General features: G+C 37.7%; 1 protein-coding gene across 6 annotated transcripts in view; it reads right to left on the reverse strand.

The window, feature by feature from the left end:
• LOC113031261 (LIM and calponin homology domains-containing protein 1) overlaps window positions 1-21,749 on the reverse strand; it is an 83,135-nt gene that overhangs the window by 23,300 nt on the left and 38,086 nt on the right. For all 6 annotated transcript variants that reach the window (XM_026183308.1, XM_026183302.1, XM_026183297.1 and 3 more), the window contains exons 4-8: window positions 16,539-16,645; window positions 12,208-12,238; window positions 8,974-9,084; window positions 7,441-7,639; window positions 1,089-1,347 (exon numbers count right to left, since the gene is read on the reverse strand). In XM_026183308.1, coding sequence (XP_026039093.1) covers window positions 1,089-1,347; window positions 7,441-7,639; window positions 8,974-9,084; window positions 12,208-12,238; window positions 16,539-16,645 — 707 coding nt within the window. The remainder of the gene's footprint in view (window positions 1-1,088; window positions 1,348-7,440; window positions 7,640-8,973; window positions 9,085-12,207; window positions 12,239-16,538; window positions 16,646-21,749) is intronic.

The following is a 21,749-nucleotide window of genomic DNA, read 5'->3' on the forward strand; positions in this document are numbered from 1 at the left end:
ATGACATAAAATAATAAGAGGTGAAGTAAAGAGATGGAGAAGGAGGGAAAGAGGAAAAGAATAAATGCAAAATCAATATGTGAGCTTTGATGGATGAAAAAAAATAGGGAAATAACCAATTGGGTAGCAAAACTTTTGCGAGATCCCGAGTTTGTTTTGCGAGATCTCGCAAAAGTCCGTCTTAATTTTTTTTTCCTCCCATGTCCCCTGCGGGGCTCCGTACTAAACACCAAACTCAATCTAGTCAATAGCAAACAAGCAACATCGGAAGCTACAAGAGACAATCAAAGCACATCAAGGAATCTGCTGAGCAAGCAGAAATCTGAAACTTGTGATGAAATTTGCATGGTGTGATGCCAGACTATTTCAAAAAGACCTTTTGTTTTAAATCTGCTTCAGACATTTGCTTCAGTCAGAATTAGAGCCAATGAAAACCCACATCTGGCCTCTATTAGCCACTCACATCTGTACAATACTAGAAAAATAATCAAAAGCTGAGAGGTTTTATTACAGACATATGCAATTTGACATAACACCTAATCTTGCCAATTACTGTAAAAAAAACTCAAACAAACAAACCCCCCCTAAACATCACTCACACACAAAACATTTTAAAACATTGAAAAATCTCCAACAGCTGATTTGTTTTATCAGTTCTGTATTAAAGTAATTACTTTAAATTATTTCATGGTCTACATCCATATCTACTAATCTCAGCCATCATCTTCACGCTTATTAACAGGATTTCTGGGCAGTCAAACTTCTTCCATCCGCACCCTGAACTGTGCGCTTTCAGCCAGAACTTTTTAAACAAGCTTTAAAAGGGTTTATCTGCTCCAATCAGTGTCAAGCCACAGTGGTGTAACATGTACCCCTGATAATCTGTTCATTAAGCTATTAAACTTCTTTGTTTCTTATTTTGGATTGTGCCCAACTTAACAACAATTGTATATATCGACACACAAACAACAGACACCTTTTAGTATTCCATACATATAATATTACCGTATATGATATTTTCAGTTAGGCTAAACTAAATGCCTTTTTGATAGCCAAGTCACAAGAGCACTCTCTAGTGTTACACCTACCTAAGAGGTCTGTCACCCCCTACAGGTGAAGTGGCGGTACTCCAGCTCTTGCGTCCTCCCTCCTCTTTGTCGTTGCTCTTTTTGCGTAGTGGCGTTGGCAGATATCCACTCTGGTTGCTCTTGTTGGGCAGGTACTGGTTAAAGGGTACGGCGGTTCGTGGCTCGCTGACAGACGTCCGTCGTGCCAACATGTCATCCTTACGAACGTCTGGCATCTTCCGGTGAGGAGCGCCGTCAGACTCCGAGTCGCTGCCACGGCCTAATGAGACGAACAGAAGTGTTCACTGGCACCAGAGGACACATTTTTCATCAAAATTGTATTTTTTAACCCATATGGAAGAAACAGACTATACTACATGTTATATATGCACTGTGTGTCTTTAGAGACTACACAGCGATGTCTCTCAAAAAGTATTTTGCATGAGAAAAACATAACCACTTTTTTTGCATTGGTCATGGTATGATGCTGTACATCTTGATATGATATGACAGAAACACTGATTAAAAGTTCTGAAATTAAGCAAAATGGCAGGAACAATGCTACCTGCTAATACTGATTTCCTTTACCTCAATGCTAAGAAAAAATAAGCTAAAAACAACAAAACTCAAAGTGTGATAGAAGTAATCAGAAACTCAGATATACTCTACAAAGCACCCAGTTCTCAGCCCATTTACACTTGTGACAAATCATGTAAACACAAGTATGTGTTATATTAAAGCCCCTTTTCAATCGCAATGTGTTCAAAAAACGATAAAAAACGACTTCATTTTAAGTATCCTACACAGCAAGAAAACTGTATCTTGCTGAGTCATTGCAAGAGAGAGACAGAGGGAGAACAAGAGGGAGACATAAGAGATTAAACCCAAAAATAAGATCAGAGGAAAAACTGTTGATTGAGGAGTCTTGTGGCAGAAAGCCCAGATTTATTTCTTTAAACCTTCATATACGCATAACAAAATTACAGTGGTCTAATAGTGTTATTAGACCACTGTGCATTCTTGCCACAGAGCATAAATCAGATGCAAGCCCGTTTTTATGAAACAAAGCAGGTGACATAAATCATCACTAAATTTGCATTGTGCAGCTTGTGCTGACTAAATATTAGCACGCAGTTAGACACGGAGTAAATTCTTCCTGTGTGAATCAGATTTTAAACATAATGTTAGCTTTGTAATATCAGTGGTAACACCTGGCTTTGCAGAAGTTTATTGCTTAAGGACTTTCCCTACTTGGGGTCCTAAATTCCTCTGTGCGATGGCCCACTGTGATCCTCTAAAAACATATAGAAGAAAGAAATGAAACTCAGTCTCATTCAGCAGGTCACATGTTTATAGTTCCAGTGATTTACTGAAGATATACCAGTCACATCCACGATTACTTGGCAATGTTTTGCAAACCAAAGCCTAGATATGTTAAAACCCGCAGCAAACAGATAACTGCAGCCTTGCTTTATTCAAGGTCGCTAAAAATTCCTCTCAAAGATGTTCAGCACATGTGCTACTGTCCCCTCCCTTTGAGTGCATGTGTACTTAGACTATGACCTATAAATTTATGACTCAATGTATATATATTCAGAGTACAAACCAAGAATTTTAACCAGATCTAAGTCATAAAATCTTCCCTTAGTTTTGTGGACATACACGTGGAAGCAGCTGTCACATTTGAACTTGTGAAAAGCTTCTTTTTCTATCAAAAGGCTTTTTATGTGGTTTCAAAGATTGACAGATCAAGGTCCAAAAAAAAGACTTCGAGAAATCTGCACTTCTAACAACGAAGGGTTCAATTATGGCTCTTAACCCATGCAATGGAAACATGAGGGACTCTGCCATCCAAGTCGATCCATCTTTAAGGAACAACATATGTTTTTTACAGGATGATGTGCTCCCTCTGCACACATGGTAATAGTGAAGCTTGAGAGAAAATGTATCATGGGTCAGGTCCATAGTGTACCAAGATTTTAGAAAAATATAGTGACATCAATAGTCATCATCATCATCTAGTTATACTGCATTACGAAAGAAAAAGTTACAAAGTGTAGTTCAATAATGATCGCAGTAACTGAAAAGTTGTAACGAATGTCCAAAACACCAAGTATGAAAAGACAAAATGTAAGAACAATGTGAGAAATAATTAATTCAACAATGTGTTGCTAACTACAAATACGTAGCATTTATTATAACTGTACAATGCAAAAAGAAAAACTGGAAGAAATAACACAAATGTACTACTATTAATACCAATAGTAGTAAATAAGTAACTAATACGTAGTATGTATTATTTCCAGTGCATGGAAGCACATCAGTTGCTGATGAAAGTGCATCATCATTAAGACATCCAATGAATGTGAACAAACGTCAGCTTTGTTATATTCATCTGTGAGTCCGCTATTGTCTGAGTGACTTTTATCATCAGATGGTGAGTGCGAGTGTCCATGTGGGTGTCTGTGCACATGCTTGTTTTTCTGACCACTCGAATGTGATCAGAAACACTGACCACATACACCGTACACTGCTGAGACTTTACATTATAATGCACCAACTATCCAGACATCCGAGGCACAAGCATTCAAGGGAACTTCAAAGAAGAACAACAGGAATGACTACTGAGCTGCCGGGTCCCCAGCTATACGTGTCCGTACAAGCGTTAGTTACACTCTACATTTTAGTTTACAAAATTAACAGTTGTTGCCTTTATATAAGATCATTTTCACTTCTATGCAAACTAAAATGAAAACAAATTAAAAAAAGATTCCAAGTTTGAATACAGACAATATCATTCTTACAATCGTAAACTGTTTATGTGGCAGTACGAGAAAAAAAGCTATGCTTTCAGTTTATGATGATTTTTCATTGATTATATATGAAGCCAGGAGTCTGAAAACATATAGTTTTCAGACACTTTGGAGAGATATTTTCTACAAGACCTTTAAAACGATCTCAATTACATCATTCAATCATTCTTTCAAACGGCTTTTGACTGGCAGTGGGCGCTGCCCTGTAAACAGAGAAAGTGAGAAGGACAATTTTACTATAGAAGCCCACAAAAGTGCCTCATTTATCCAAACCGTATCCATCTCCACACATAGCCCAAACAAAAGGGCATTGCCAATATTGAATTTCTCGATTGAATCAAAGTTCCTAATTTCTGTCAGGGTGAAGTCAGTTTTCAGTGCTGAACAGAGAAAGGGCTTTGTCTAAAGGTCAGGGCAGGGAAAACCTGCTGGAGTCAAGTTTGTATGGATGTTAACAAAAGGATTCTTTTTTAACCCAGGGGGCTAGATGTACTCAAAGCCCCCTGGGTTAAAAATATCTAGTTTGTACCTGTGGGTCTCATTTGATCACTGATATTTTGATAACCAGGAATAATAAATATCACAAGATTGTGATGTTAAATATGTAGCTTTTGAAAGCATGTATGCATCACAAAGTGCTTCTGAAATAAAATAAACTTATCAAAACTTAAAAGGAAATTCCACCACAGGTAGCGGTATGCTAAACTTCAATCTGCCTCCTCAGTTCATCAGCTATCAACTCTCTTCGTTCTTTTCAATCTTTGGATGATATGTAGGTGTCAGCAGGTTGACAGTGTGACTAATCAGCTGTGAGTTACATGTGTCGGTGGAAAAATTGATTAGGTAATGCTTCTGTAGTATAAACAAGAGAGGTTGAAAGAATGTTTGTGGCAGCTTTTTTCGAGGCTATTTTTAAGAAAACAGAGCCCATTTATTCCATCAAGTTTCTTTTTGCGTAATAGTGGAATACCCTTGAAAAGCTAATTTTGGGTCACTGCCGGAAAAACTTGAGTTATTGTCAGATTTGGGGGTCGTCAGGCTGGTGTTGCTTATTGTATGTTTAATTCCCACTTCAAGCATGAAGAGAACGTAGCAGTTTCTTTTTAGGGCTCTATTAAAAGTATATAGTGACTTGTGGGACACCCTGTATAGCGATATCTTGCCTACCTTTATTAGCAAACATGAGTAGACAGACAACAACTATAAACATTTGCCTGGTTTTCTTAACTCTTTCAAGCTGCATGTGCATGTGTGTGCATGTGGTTAACAAGATCGCTAATAAAAGGTTTTCTACCCGCCTGGCACCCCACCAAGCCTACACAGTCCATATTTTTTAATAGACAAAATGACAGCAGGCAGTGCAACCTACGTTAAACTTGAAAAAAAGGTTTAAAAAAAAAATAAAGAGAAACATGGTAAGGGGTCAACTTTCAGTAGACTGGCTAAAACTTGTTCATTGGCCCATATTTAGGATGTTTTGGATACCATCATCCTAGCACTTTTTAAAAAAAAATAGCGAATATTGCTTCTACAACCAAAAATGAAAGCTACTTATCTACAACAATAAAGTAAACACTAAAAAAAAACCAAAAAAAAAAAACCCACAGGATACATTGCGGATTTTTCCTTAAAGCACTATAGTTTGACTGTTGATGACAACAAGGGACAACAGTTTCCTTTTGCACTTCCCTCAAAACAAAAACATAATCAGACAGGATGCTTTTCCTCAGTTTTTCCCACATTCAGCACAGCAATGACAAGTACATTACACTGTGTGACGAACGCAGTAATCTTTTTTATAGTCTACCATTAAAATTTTATACCTTCAAATCCGCAAACAGTCTAGCAATTAGCAGCTTTCAATGAAAGCATGTGGCCAGTTTGGCATTATAAAATACTCATGTGAGACCAAAATGTATTTTTAACTCAATTTCTGACATCAGCCCAAAGCCACTTCAAAGGTTTTGCAGCTTATGCTGGTCTTGCAAGTGCCATGCTACCATGTCGGATGTCTTAAACTGCACATATACAGTAGTAAGCATTTTTCGTAATAAACAACAAAGCAATGTAAACACGTTGAGGGAAATCTAGAGACAAAGACAGAAATTAATGTGACAAATTTAAAAGTATACATATTTAATCTCTATTTGATGCCTTCCAAATAATTACAAAGACCATATTTTTACATATATACATACATTATATGTAACAATATCTTCTGTTCTCAAAACCTGTTAGAGCTGTTAGTTTCATAATCCTTGACATACCAGTCAAGTGTCAGATCAAAACCACTGAAAGCTCCTTCATGAAACCACAACTCTTCCTCTTCTTTGTCTCACATACTGTATAGAGATAGGTCATACCTTCCTTAGTCTTTGGTGCTGTCACTCATCTGAGTGCACACTTAAAGAAACGCATCAAAAAGCCGTAACTAAGGACAAAAGGTTCAAACATCAAGCACAGAGATACTTTTGTGCAGATGTCAATGGTATGAGGAATGGTACAAACACCTTAAGACTGCGAGCTGGGACAAGTATGATAGCTGAGACTATTTTCATTCATACTAGATTTAATTAGATAAGCAACAGAGTTAATAAAGAAATAGAGTTATAAAATAAATCTACTGCATTATGCATTTTTAGGGGAATTAAGGACTAAGATTTCATAGAGCTTTCCCTGAATAAGCAGGGTTTAAGTGTTTCACTGTTTAAACTACAGCTTAAAGTCTCCCTGCTTACTTCTTCATAAGGACAGGCTCTAATTTGTACTGTAACAAGAAGTACTTTTCAAAATTTCTAAACAAAAAGAAAGGACAAAACAGAAGCTGTGTGGCTGTTGCTGCCTTGCCAACTTCATCTTTTCATAAATTTTGAATTTTCCCTTCCAAAAAGATGAATAAATGAAATGCCTTTGGTGTTACATCACCTGCTTGTTGGAGCATATGTTAATATTACATAACTGAAATGTGTTTGAAACCAAACCAAATGTGGACAGATTTGTTATTGAAACTAGACTCTAGGATGTTTTCTGACACTGCAGATTGACGTCAGATAAGGTGAAGAACACAGAGAGCTTTAATATGGTGCGATTGTAGCCCTTGGTCTAAGAGAGGTAACAGACACTGGAACTGAGCCCAGCCACTACTGAATTCCTTTTACAATGTACATTACCATGGCTTAAATATAACAAGAGCCATAAATTGACTTCAAAACAGTACAGAGATTATTCATGTTATTCTCTCAAACAGCCTTTGACTTGAACTGGGCGTTGTCCTGCAAAAACACAGCCAGAACAACAAGCCTTCATACAGTAGCATTCAAAGCACAATAAACCTCATTTATCTATATGTTGCATCTGTGCACCTTGCCCAACCTGCACAAAGACTTACTTCTCACTCACAGGAAAAACAGCTATAGCTAAAACAACACAATGGCTACTGAACATATTTAACCTGCAAATTGTGATTTAAAGGGTGGCCATTGTAACCAGTCTTTCACAGTCAACTAAAACTAGCAGTTCAGTGTGAATCGAAGAGTGTATAGACTAAATTTTTTTCCTACCATCACTGCTGCCGCGGGCGACCAGGACGTCTGGTGACGGGGTTTGTCTTGAGCGTGATCCGAAGGAGTCCAGGCTGTCGAATGAATCCTCGCGCCCGTGGCGTGGCGGAGAGAGAGAGTCGCTGCGCTCAGAGTCCCAGCAGTCAATGTAGCCACTGTCCCGGATGCTGCGTTTAGGGCTCTCTGCCTCTTCTGTCTCCTGAGAATGCATACACACATTTTACAAAATGCATGAGCACAAAAAAAAGAGTGATAACAAATGGTGGAGAGTAATGAAAGTAATCAAACACCCTAAAATGAATTAGGAATTTTCGCTGCATATTCCATAAGTCGTCACTGAAGTCCCCCAAACTTGTGTTGTTTGGCCTTTGTGTCCACTACAGCTGTCATGCTGCAAGTCTCCACTCTGCCCACATCTATTTTTCCAATAACCTCTCTCTTCTTCTACCTACATCACTCTTCATCATTTTCTCTTCACCTTAGTGACCCCTCCCTTTCTCTGTCCACAGCTTTAATGTGTTGTTGCAGCTAATGGAAGGTGGGGAAAGGCCTTTCCTGTCTACCAAAAGACTTCCTGCCCATGACCCCTCTACCATCTGTTATGCAACTCCCAAACTCTCCTAAATGTCTTTGTTATGCTTATAAAACAGGCTCTACAGCAGCAGAAGTCATGTGTGATTTGTTTCTTTCACTTTTACACAATTTAAACCAATATATTATAACTTATATACCACTATACCAGTTAAGAAAATATGCATCTCCCTCGTAACTCACCCTTTAAAACAAGCACTTAAACTAAGTTTTTTACAAAAAGTAAATAAGAGCGCAGCTGAGCTCACATTTACCTGCTTAGTGCTTTTCAATCATCAGTTTTGGTAAGGTCCAGCTTCCATTTAGTAACTGTTGGAAGTGTGGCGGGAAGTGAATAGTCACTCTGGAATTTCATGCACCTGCACATGATGAGCTTTCCTTCATTTTATCAAAGTTTTTTTTGCTTTGTGGAATTATGGCTTTGTGTTGTCCGTCTGCAACGTGTGAACATCTGGGAAAGTATTTTTGCTGAATTGGCAGCAATTTCCCAGTTTTACAGAATAGCAAAAGGACGTCACATAGTGGAATAAATTGCACAGAACTGACATCATGGCTACGAATGACGGTCACAGAGGGTGTATGCATGTATGTGTCTTGAGGGTTTGCCATTTCTAACTTTTCTCCTTTTTCTTGGGTCATTAAAAAGGTAAAAGGTAGGTTAAATTCAATTTTCTTGACTGGAACTCGGGTGAAAGGTGTTTTCTCAGAAATGTTAGTACAGCGAACAAACACACATTTTCTGAATCTCAGTTCCAAAATAAGTGATTCTGCAGAAGCTGTGTGTCATGCCTCAGGTCACTTTGGCTGTAGAAATGAATTACTGCAGGGATCAAATATTTAATATAGCATATGGTGGGGGAAAAGCAAGTGCTGACTATATTATCCATGTACTTGAGATTTCCATTATATTTTTATCGCTGGCATAAACATGAGCTATCCAACCTTTCGCATCTGTGACAGCAGGCCCTCAAACTCTTTCAGGTCCAACGTGGGCCCGTTGTAGGATGTACAGCTATTGGCAGCACGACCCAACCAGTAGATAGTAATTAAAACCTGAAGAAAAGAAGAAATGCAGACAAAAAATCATGAAAAAATATCAGCTGATCTTTCCAATAAAAGAAAAGCATGAAACAAATTAACCTTTTAAAACTAAAGAGCTACTTGATCACATTTCAATACCAACTCAAAGCACTCTGTCTTAATTCCAGTCGGCCTTACATCACCTTAAACAAATTGTACAGTCCAACAATATTAAACTTATTAATTTAGAAAAATAACATTAAAAATTAGTTTTCAAATCCTAATCGTCACTAGCAGAGAAAAAGCAGTCTGGGCAGCAGCCTCACAGGCCACTGGCATCCCAAGTCTTCAAAATGATAACCTGGATTCACACTGTTCATTAGCCTGTCAACTCAAAATATGCTACACGGGTGTATCTCTGGTATGTTCATGCAGCAAAGCAGTCAAATAGCTATAAATAATATTGGATGCATTGAAGGAAAAAGAAAAAAACAAAGAAAAAACTACAACAAAACACCCACTCTCTTGCTTTCACTTTTCCCTTTTTTGTAAAACAGTGCCATCTAGTTTCCTGGTAATTGCAGCCCAGCCTCTTCCAAAGAAGTGATAAGTTAGCAAACGCAGCTGGAAGAAACACAACAACACTGAGGCACTGTTCAGACACCGAAACTGGTCACAGGCACTTCTCTTGCTGACATATAGCCACCTTTCTGTGGTCACAGTGATTTATAATTGCCTGTTAGCTAGCTTAGTGCTGAGTATATCAGTTACCCGGTCATTCTTAACTCTCTGAAACACATTAACAGCAGCTGAATGAGCAGCTGAAAGAGCCTCTACTTTTGTTTTGGCACCACTGGTTGTAACAAATGCCCCAACGTAACTGACTGTGGTTGAGGAACCAACGAACTGAAGTTCTTTTGTCAGCTAAATGTCTAAAATGTAAAATTTACACACCGACTCCAGCCAAAGGGAAATCACACAGAGCTGCACCTTTAACACTGTTGGCAAAGAGCTCCCAGCTATATTTACTGTGTCCATGTCAACGAGCTGTCCACAGGGAGCGCTTTGATAAGAAAGCTCAGCAAGGCTTAATGTGTTTATTTCAGTCATACTGTCAGTGTAAACAACTTCTGCCATTCAAGCGCAGTTGGAGGGAGTGCAAAAGAACCAGTCTGCTGATCAGAATAAGCACAAAGCTAAATGAGACCTTTTATGTGAAGCTGTGTTGGACGATGAAGATAAGTTAAACTTTTAGCCTTATTAAAGGGTGAAACATGATTGAGCTGCAACTGGGGACAGTTCCATCGATCAATCATTGACTCTAACTATTATACAATTTTAGTTTCATAAGCCATATTTTCAGAACCACATGAGATTTTTTATCTAATATCCTGACACTACAGAGGTGAAGCTGTGACAACACAGCTGCTGAGGTTTAGCTTCATTAGCTGCATACTGCAGCTCTCTCAGCAGCAGAATATGGAGTTTCTGTGTCACCACAATAGCAGATTCATGCCAACTCCCACTGGAACTGGGTCAGCACCAAATGGGTTTCACTTGCTTACTATTGTGCTGTAAACACACCCTTATCAATCCCAAACTCCACAATCACATTCCAAAACTCTGTCTGTATGATTTACACATGCAGCACTAAACCAACCAATACTTAACGAAGAGCATTCTTAAAGAATTTCAAAGGCAAACTTTAAGTACATGTCAGCGGAGTTTCGACAGTCAGGAATGAAAATAAACGACGTGACAGCAGAATAATGCATAGCGTCACACATGCTTTGCCTTGTCAATTTCAGCAGCTGCCTGTCAGTGCACACGTGGACAGACCTGTCAAGGAAGTTCCACTGGAAACCAACATTCACCTTTTTGGTTCATGTGCAAACACACTTAAAGTCACACACTGCAGGGTCATGAACGAAGCCAAAATTCCACCTATTATGTCAGGACCTCAGCACTATCCAGTGCATGCAGACATGCATACAGATACAGATTTTGTTTTGTTACCTCACAGTCATCACTATGCATAATCAGGCCTTCTTCTTCACACCTTTACCTGCTAAATAACAGTCTCATGAACACAGCAGATTCAGCAGTATCTTATCCAGGCATACCTCTTTTAAAAATGGTAACGTCCCATCTGCTGTTTGCTAAACAACACCTTTGTCATCACATCAGCAAATTCCTCTCGATGCAGTTTCGTCACCACTCAATATTTGATGTGTTGCAGAGACAGCTGCTGTCAAATCCTAGTCCTTAGTCCTGAATCTACAGAACATCACAGCAGAAGGTTCCTTGCAAAAGTGTTGGCTGCTGGGAATATGTTAGCCATTTGCCACCGCTGCAAATGCTGGAGTCCCCCATGTTTAGTCAGCTAAATGAGCTAACAGGCCTGACCAGTGCTGCAGTTCGACACTTTAACTTGTACAGTGCACAGCAGCATCACAGAGAGAGGAGGGGAGGACAGAGACATAGCGAGAGAGAGAGAGAGCGCGAGTAGAACTGCTTTGACTGCAGAGTAGGCAGGGCCAGCATTGTGTGTTCTACTTCTTAAAGCGGCATTATTAGAAAAAGGATAGGAAGGTGCTGATTTGAGCAGACAGTGACTATAACGGGCTTCTAAATAATTAAAAGGCTGTAAGAGAGGCAAGAATAAAGACGCCTGATATCAATCTAGACTCACAGAATATGTAGAAATAGTTGACTTCGAAGGTGCAAGAAAACACTAAGCAAAAAATATGAAAAACCAACATACCATCTAAAACAAACAAAGTAAGATGCATGAACAGATGCACATAAACAGGGTAAAGTGGAAAGGTAATAAAGGATAATACAGACAGAATAGAAACTAGATATTTAACACCATTTCATAGTAAGAGTTGTGTCAAGGTACTTTATGTAAAGGTAAATGCCCCACAATATAGAGAAAGAACCCCAGTGATCCAGGCCCAGGGACAAGAACGTAGAAAAGAGGAACAACTTTTTAACAGGAAAACACAGAGGTGGATCACGGATTAGTAAGAGCCATTGAAATCATGGATAGTGAAAGCAAAAAGAGAAACACAGCACCAGAATAACACTTTCTTTCCAAACATGTATTTAGCACACAAACAAATTATCCCACTGTAACCTGACAGTATCACTTACATTCTTGAGCTTTCGACTGCCGTCACTTCCCCTGGAGAATGAAACACAGAGAGAGACAGACAGAGGAGGTAGTGAGACTTCTGGTTCTATTCAGTGAAGTGCCTTACATAAAGATAACAGCAGACAACTTCAAGATGTGCCATCTCCCACATATCTATGTGAAACAGCAGAAAAAACTAAACTTTGTGAAATATAAGAATCTGCAGTGACTGTAGCCCACGCACAGAAAGCTAACATTTTGGCAAAACCTTTCGTTAACAGTCTTAGCAACTGAATAACTGCTGAAATAGAAAGGAAAGAAACACTGAAATTAAAATGGTAAGTCCAGAATTCACAAAGAGAAATACTTTTGTAGTAGATAGAAGAGACACGTGCTATAGTGGTAGCCTAGTGAGTTGACTGCCAACTGATCTCTGGGAGGTGGAGCGTCTCTAAGAGAACACCACAGCGGAGGCCACTTAGCACCACAGACGCTGCCAAAATGAAATGATGTGAATCTTGCGGATTACCACGTGAGCTATAAATGGGAAGTGGAATGAAGCAATTGTAAACCTGACTAAAATGCACTCATGTTGTAGAAATACAAATTTCTAGGCTGAGAGGTGAAAAACAAAGACAGAGAAAACAAAGGCTAAAACACAGACGCATACAAGTGTGAGACTTTGTTTTCTTAAATAGTCTCAATCACATAAAATCCACAATCTGCCTTTTCTTAAGCTGTGAAAGACACGTGAAGCCTGATGAATGGCAAAATAAAAATCTAACAATGGATAAAATATTTTTTTTCTTTTTGATAACAAAAAGAAAAAAAAAGGCAACAAAAACATTTAAAGTATTCTTAAACTAGAGTTGATTGCAATTATGTCCTGCCACAATCTTTGTATCTGGATCAGCGCAGCATGAGAGGATCACAGGATCAATAAATTGTTAAAATTGATACTTGATTAAACATTAGCGACTTGGGAAAAGCCAGAATAGTTATTATATCTTAGTATCAAGGTCAATAAAAATAACTAATGTATATCATACCAGCATAAGGTCATTTCACAACATTTTACTTTTTTTTTTAAAAAATATCTTTATGGACAATGTATAAAAGGTCAACTTAAAAACAATTAATTATGGGAAACTCATATTTAGCTTAAATGTTACAGTTTTTTAAAATTAAGAATAATAACCTTTAATTTGGAAAAAAAAAGCATAATGGATGGGAGGGATACCAGGAAACTATGTATAGCCAAGAGGTGAACACGAATTAGACTGGAATTATCTTTTGCTGGGCTGCTTATAGGCAAATGTAGAGGAGTTCAACCAGAGATGCTTGCGCACTTTTTCTTTTCATGTAGTACACTTGTTTTCATCTACAGTACATTTCCCAAGACTCCAAAGACTGCTGAACCAACCCATTTGTTTGATGTATAAATGCACACAGCAGTTTTATTTTTTTATTTGGTGCCTTCGTAAACATCTTTACGAAGGCTCTCAGCTTAACATGTCCTTATTATATATATATATTGTACTTCCAGGGATTCAAAAAGAAAAGATAAACAAGGACACGAAATAGCTTATCTTGTACTTATATACAGGATTTTCTTATGTGGGGATTTCAATGTTACAGGTACAGAACACAACTATTTTATGCCATAATTCACACAACACATCCTGAGACTCTGCTCAACTTAGGCCAACTCATTCAACATGCAAGTGACACTCAAAGTTGGGCTTTGAATGGCAGCAGGTACAAGAGAAACAAATAAAGGTGGAGAAGGTGAAATGAGCTTGAGAGCATGAACAGCAACCCCTCCCTCATCATCCTCTCATTCTGTCAGTTGACTAAATAAACATGGAGACAAGTACCTTTTCTCTGCTGTTAGCTAGTAAGTTCACAATCAAAGGACAAATACACATTCCACAAGGTATTAGATCATATTAAGAGGCCCAAGCTAATGTAAACAGCTCTCATATTCTTACATTTTTTTCCTGCATGTTTGTCTTTGTCGTTTAAATGACAAAATGTATTTAATGTAAAGGCTAAAAACAGATAAACTAGTAATGATATTGCTGCTTATTCTTTTCTCTTACATATGTCAAATGTATATTAAGCATGGGTATATACAGTAGTTTAATATCAAATTTGTAAAAACTGATATAAAGTAACTTATGGCTGAAAACAAACATTTGAAAAAGCCTTTACAAATTGGCTATAGTTATTTCTGAAAAAATTCTCTCATGTGATTAGATTTTATAATCTGGCTTTGAAAGTCATAATTTATTATTTACACTATATTTTTTTGTTAAACATAACTACCAAGACATTTCCCTCTATTAGCTCTATGTTATGTGATGATAGTAACATTATTCTTTCTGCTTATGAGTTAATGTTTATTTATTTTTGATGAAAGCTTTAAATGGTTTCCATAATTACTGCCAGTGGCATTAACTTAGCCATAATCAGTATATTTATGGATAATGCAACTGAGGTAAAGATTTAACCTGTGTTTTATATTTTACAGCATTTCAAAATTTTCTGTGAAATCCACTAGACTGCTGAACAGAAACACAGCTGTCATCTCCTCTCATCTCCACTACCTGGCAAACCATTGCTTATCCTGGAAAATGAGCCATGACCATCAACAGGAACAGTAGATATTCTATTCCTCAGCTCACAGTGCACTACAATCTGTTTGTCTGAGCCCTAGCTGTCCAAAGTTTTCTAGAAGAGTAAAGGTGTAGGAAATAACCTTCTATATGTGAGAGAGTTACATAAGCACCAGATGAAGTGCAGGGCTACTTGAACAATGAAAGCAAAGTTCAATTTTAACATGTCAATAGAAGCAATGGTGTATTGAGTAAATATGAATCCAGATTGCATCATTTTTAATATACTACTGCCTGCATGTTTTTGGAGATGCTATTAAACAATCAATGACAGAAAGAGAAAAAAAATCACCCCGTGGCATATTAGGTACAGGCTCACTATGAATGCTAATGAGTCGCCCAACTTAATTGTGTTGTTACCCAAGGCTCTATCCTGGGCCCCTGTTCTTTGTTTCGATATATACCTACATTTTTCTTTTTTACCACATCACTCAAAACCAGTTGTAAACAGTGTTATGAAAATGACACAATTATATGTCCCTCTTCATCTAACAATCTTGATTGGCAATATTAGATCTTTCTTACATTAACTAAATTATTATACTTGTAGATATGTGCACATGCTGAATCAAGAATAAATAAACAGAGACGCAAACAAAATAGAGATGCATTGCCCCATCTCCAAAAGCACCTTTAAAACCCTTCTGTGAATGAAACCTTGGTAATACACAGCCAGCAGACAGTGCATGCCAAAGACAGTGAAACACCCACATATTCACACAAACACATATACAGTATGAAAAGCTAGATGCAGTTGGCTTTGTTACCAAGCAACAAAGTAGGAGTCATGGTTCAGTGTGTGATGCACACCCTTGTGTTTTATTTGGACAGAGACCAATTGTGTCTCACAGATATGTCATTGTTGCTTCACTGGCACAGGCTCATGCAAACTTCCATTGACTCCCGTCTACTTATTTGTGTTTCAGTGAACTGCTTGATTGTCTGATGCAGAGAATGACAGACGGGTTACTGACAAAGTGAGACAAAGAAATGCACAACCAGTGTTTGAGACAAGCAGGCTAAAAGTGTTCACCATCACCATCTAGTGATATAGAGCATTTCCAACAAAGAATTTTAGGAAATACAGTTTTTTTTGTCTTTTTTGTTTGAAAATTTAAACCTCAATTTAAATGTGATAAGAATAATTTAAAAAGTTTAAACATCTGTCCTATAACAACAGAGAAAAATATCTCCAAAGGTAAATGTGGAGATATTTACCTTCTGAAGCAGAGAAACATTTAGGAAAATTCCATTCACCAAAGCTTCACTTTACTATGAAAGAACAGCACCCTCACTGTTTTGTAGAGAGATAAAAGTTAGAGTCTTGTGTAAATAAATGTCAAAGCTATAAATAATTTAAAGCTCACATTAGTAAGTTTTATTTTAAAACTGTCACCTTTAGTTAGTGCCACAGTAACAGTGTCAACAGAGCGCAAAAAACAGTAAATTCTAAGACATTCACAAACTAAGCAAACTGATTAAAATTCATCAACTAACTTTTAGGCTCTTTTTTGTCATCCATGTATCTATGTTTTACCATCTGGAAAGCATCACATTAGACTTTTCTACATACAGTATATATGGTCAAATCTACACAGTCAACTCTGCAGGACTCGACTTGTTCAAATGGTAGATATTATCTGTGGAACATAACTCAAGTGGTCGAGTCTTACTTGGCCGTGGGGCGTGTTGATGTGTCCTGCAGGTCTCCAGGGTCAAAGAGCTGGGAGCCCTTCAGTCCTAACTCCTCACAGCCACGCAAAAACACACTGAGGTTGTCCTGTAGAGCGAAAGCACAATTTCATTGGGATAAATACTAGGAGACAGAAAGAAAAGCTACATCAGATAAACCATGCAAGACCTCAACTAATATACACTTTCTATTATAATTACAGAATTGTATTATTCTATTATTCTATTCTAAATGCAAACTCTGCAAGAAGGACCATATCATTTAACATGAATATACACTGAACTACTCGAAACATGCGAGTCACACAGGTGAGACAGATCACTTATTGACTTAAACATTTAAATCAACATGTTGCCTGGCTCATTATTTCATCAAATCAAAGTTCATCTAAAAAATAAAGGGAATGAATATACAAACCAATATTAACTGCTAAAAGTGATTCTGTTGACACAGTTCTAGCCCTTCTGAGTATGTCTACTTCATTTATTTTCATTGGCGTAGTAATCTTCCCCCCCCACCCCAATTTTATATTTTCTTTTCGATTAAATAGACTGAACTCCTGGTAGAAACATCTTTGCACACTAACAGCTAAAGAGAGAAAATGTCAACATTCTCTTAAATTATCCCACATGAACCATGTCCCACAAACATTTCCAAGGTCTCTGTCAGCCAAACAAACTGAAATGACCAGATACTTTCTTTCCTGCACAGAAACACACACAAACAAGGAGTCTCGCCATAAAAATCAGGATACCTGCTCAACAGAAATGTGACACCATCAGGTTTTGTGCCCAGCTTTCGTACATCTCATCTCTCAGATTACTCCAGCTTTCGCTCTTGACGGGTTCCTCTGTTCAAATATTTCCTGCTTCTTGTTTATCGGCTTCTTCTCGAATCCTTCCTTCCTTCTCTCCTCAATGTTTTATTCTGCCCATCGTCTTAGTCCTTCTCCCTCACTCTCCTTTGCTCTCTGACAAACTCTTTGTTGGACGCAACCTGAGCCAGGCTCTCCTCTCCAGTTCCCAGGTTCTCCCGCTCTCTTTGTTTCTATGTCTCTCAGTCTTTCAGAGGGCCACAACCTAAACTCTTTTCTCCCTTTCTCTCTCTCAGGGTGTCACCATTTCCTCTCCACCCCAATTGTCCCAAACACAGTCTCTCCCTCTCACATGCCAAACACAAGCACACTGTGCTTGTATACATGCGCTTGCACAAAATGCTGCTTTAAATAAACTCTTTTTGGAATATTCAGACACATAAAACTTGGAGTGTTATTTATATGTACACACTACCAAGTATAAAATAAAAAAAAAAAAACCTGGGTAAAGCATGGGTACAATGACAAACATGCACACTTGTTCTCACGATCCTTTTCCAACTGTAGCAAACTACCCCTCCAAATCCACCCTGCACCTTCCTGTGTTTTTGGGACAGTGCCATCTCTGCTCTCCTGGTGAGGCAACCCCACCCAAAGATATACACACTTATGCTAGGATATCTCGCTAACAGGACCAGCAAGGTCTTTTTGAGAAATTTTACTTCTGAAATGACACACCTGCCACAGGATTAAGCTGATCATGGTCATATTAAACTTCAAAACAAAGGGTTTTCACATCAGCTGCATTCGATTAATACTAGTATTTATTTTCCAGATAGTAGAAATGAGTTAACACTTGGAACAAGGAATCCTCCAACTCACAAAGGAGGAGGATTAGAATTTTTGTGAAACATACTCTAAGAATATGATCATCATACTGATGTAACACAGGGAAGGCAACATGGTTTGTTTTTCCCACACAAAAACTTGGATCAAATAATATCTTTAAGCAGACATAATGAGTCTACTTTGAGCTGTTGCCTAACATCTGAAATTGCAGAAAGTTGAATATGAGACCAAATACAATACAGATTTAAAGAAAAAAAAAAAAGAACTAAGAAGCATACATAGATATGATTAATTATCACCTTTATAATAATTAACAACGACAAACATTGTAATATCCTTTGCTAGATTTAGATATGATAAACTGAGCTGAATAAACAATGATTGCATTATCCAACTCAAGTAAATCACAAGATAAACTGTTGCATAGACACAAAAAGCTTTGCAAACAAAGGAAGTGTACAACTACTTGACTAGATGTTGCTGTGCTTGCAAGTTGGCAGCATAGAAAGTGGCTAAAATAATTATCAACATTTTACCCATGTACTTTCAGGTTGACAGTTGGTTCTGCAATGTTTTTATAAAGCTGCAGCCAGAGCAGAGAGCTCACTTGCTCACAAACAAGATGGAAAAAAGACAGCTCAGAAAAATCACAGCAGTTATGCATTATTTTTGTAGGCTGTATCACCCTAACCTGCTGAATGACCCTTTGACTAGAGGAATGCATAATCACATTTTTCACAGGTGTGTGTTAACCTATAAGCAAAGATAATGGCTGCTGCAAGCACTGCTTATGGTACTCCCACTTGGCAAGTAAACTGTAGATTTGTGACTTCAATGTTGTGCATAACACAAAGTAACACACATTTCTGCTGCAGGTGAAATGTTTTGGTTACAGAATAATGTAATTAATGATTTAACTTGGTTGGTAAATATAGACACATACATACACAGTATTTCTATAAACCGTGGCTCATCTTGTCAATAATCTATCTATAGTCCATCCATCTATAGTCAGGGGCGGCAGGGGATATGGTAGTGTGAAAGAGGAACTTAATCTTGTTTCCAATTAAGCAGTTTCATCCCACATTTTCTCTGTTTAGTTCTAATATCATGTAGTCTGGAACCAGAATAAATAACAATAACAAAAGGGGATTTATCTGGCGCATTTGTTAGCAACTAACATGATAGATAAAGGGGTAATTTAGTGGGTATTTGGAAAGAGTGTGTGTGTGCGTTTTTAAGGAAGGGAGTATAACTTTGTTCTGATATGCAGGTCCTTGCCACAGGAAACTGGGTGTCTACCACAAAGAAATGACTGACAGCTGAATGTGTTTGGAGGAGGACTTGATGTCTGGAGGTAGACTCAGAAATAAAGCCCCTGTCCACTCTGTCCATTCTCAAAATTTCAGCATTGTGGTGAAATTAGCATGAATTAGAATGGAATGTAAATTAATTTTACAAACATCAGAACATATGTTCTTTAGTTAACACATTGGTCACATATTCCGAGACGTAAAGGTCAAATTAGTTTTATATGTTTGGATTTCTTCAGACTTAACCTTCACTGGAATTTGATTAATGTCCTAATTAGAACAACAACTTTCTCAGGGAAGCAGGTCAGAGTTTAAGGCCTGATGTTGGACAATTGTTTTTGTCCCTTTCAAGAAAAACACTGCAAAAGACTTGGTAAGCCACCCACAGATCACCTCAGATATCCAAATATGAAATGGATTTTTCAGAGCTATCAGTCATATAAATTATTCTAACGGTGCAAAGTTTAATATGGCTCAATTTTTACTGCAGTGGTGAATCAGGTTTACAGATATTCTAATGACAACAGGATAATTAATTTTGCTTCAAACTGAAAAAAAGAAAGTCTTCAACTTGATCAAGATTAAATTTTGAGTTGACAGCAAACACTTTTATATTTTTTTCAAAAATGAGTCATAGAATTTTTAAAATTGATATGCAAAATATGTAAAGTTCAAATTGGAAGGCATTTATGTAACATACCAGTGTTTATTATTAAAAATAATATAAAACACTTGATCTAATAAATGTCATGTCTAATGAAACATCTATTCAAGCAGATTAATTACTACTATTCATATTAATTAATTACCACTACTCGTCTTGCCAGGAGATCACCGTTGCATGTCTATTAACACACTATAAGACATGAGCATGCCAGTCAACCCAGAGATGCCTGGGATAAGAATCTGCCACAACCAGCGAACACTGACCTATACAGCTCGACCTGCCAAAACACTGAGGTAGCTGCTGTGATTATAAAACAGCCTAAACTCCACAGAGACTCGTTTTCGCATTAGCCCCCAAACAGGAAGAGGAAGGGGGAGTAGGCTATGTTTTATTACGATGGTCCAGATAACAGCAGTCCCCTTGTTTATGTATTTCTCACCTCACTAATCAAATCCAAGAGGAAGAAAAATCCCTGCAAGGCCACAGGAACTTAAAAGCTATGAAACTTTGTAAGTATAACGAGTCACTTTATTCAGAACATCCAGCCGCTTTTTTTGTTTTCTTGTTTCAACTTTTATTATATATTATCCTCTAGCTACTAGTATAAACAGGCAGTCAATGGGTTACTGATTGTCCCTTTGAGCTAATTAGTAATGGTTGTGCTGTGTTTTTTGACCTTTAAGTGTCTACACCTGAGGCTAATTAGATTTCTTTTTATTTATAACTTTGGGACATGGAGTAGCCACTAGTGGACACAGTGATGCAACAGTTCTAGCTATAGCATCACCATGCCACCAGAGATACACTATGTGGACAAAAGTAATGGGCAACACCTCTTTAGCTGTTTGTACAAACAGTCTCAATTAGAGCCTGCTATTGAAACTCCTTCTTCTAAGTATTCCACAATAAACTACGAGTTATGTTATTGCAAAGTGGAAGAAATCTTCAGATTACAGATTGTGGTTTATATCATCAAAAAGGCGTCAAATAAGCTTAAAAATGCTCATTTATAATATCCCTTGTGTTACAGCTTTGTTTCCTGTTCACTGTTGAGAAAAATAAGACAGGAAATGAAAAGTAAAAACTCCATCATCAGATACTGTTGGTTTGATGCTCAGCAGAAAAGCATCTTTGGACCCTGAAAAAAAACAACCATGAGCTGAGTGGATAAAATATATCTACTCTGCTGAAGTAATGCAACAATGATCCAAGTACAAAGGTTTGAAAAGTCTATTACTTTATGGTAGAAAACATATAGTGAAGACAGCGTAATTATCCAACGCTCTTTAAAAGTCAGAGCACTCAATGGCGGCTATTAGTGGCACAGTGAGACAAGAGTAGCCATTCTGCCCAGACCACGGCCTCCATCCCTCATCTGTGATGTTGTGATCTAAATAATTACATATTTTTTGTTGCTGAAGTACCAGAACTTCTGCTCTAAACTGCTATCATCGACAATCATCACATTTAATTCAGAAATTCCATTTTATTAAGGAAACATTCTGCCAGAGTAGTTTTCTTTGCTAAAACACATCAGTGTAAAGTACA

Source organism: Astatotilapia calliptera, chromosome 2 (assembly GCF_900246225.1).
Source record: "Astatotilapia calliptera chromosome 2, fAstCal1.2, whole genome shotgun sequence".
Lineage (NCBI taxonomy): Eukaryota > Metazoa > Chordata > Actinopteri > Cichliformes > Cichlidae > Astatotilapia > Astatotilapia calliptera.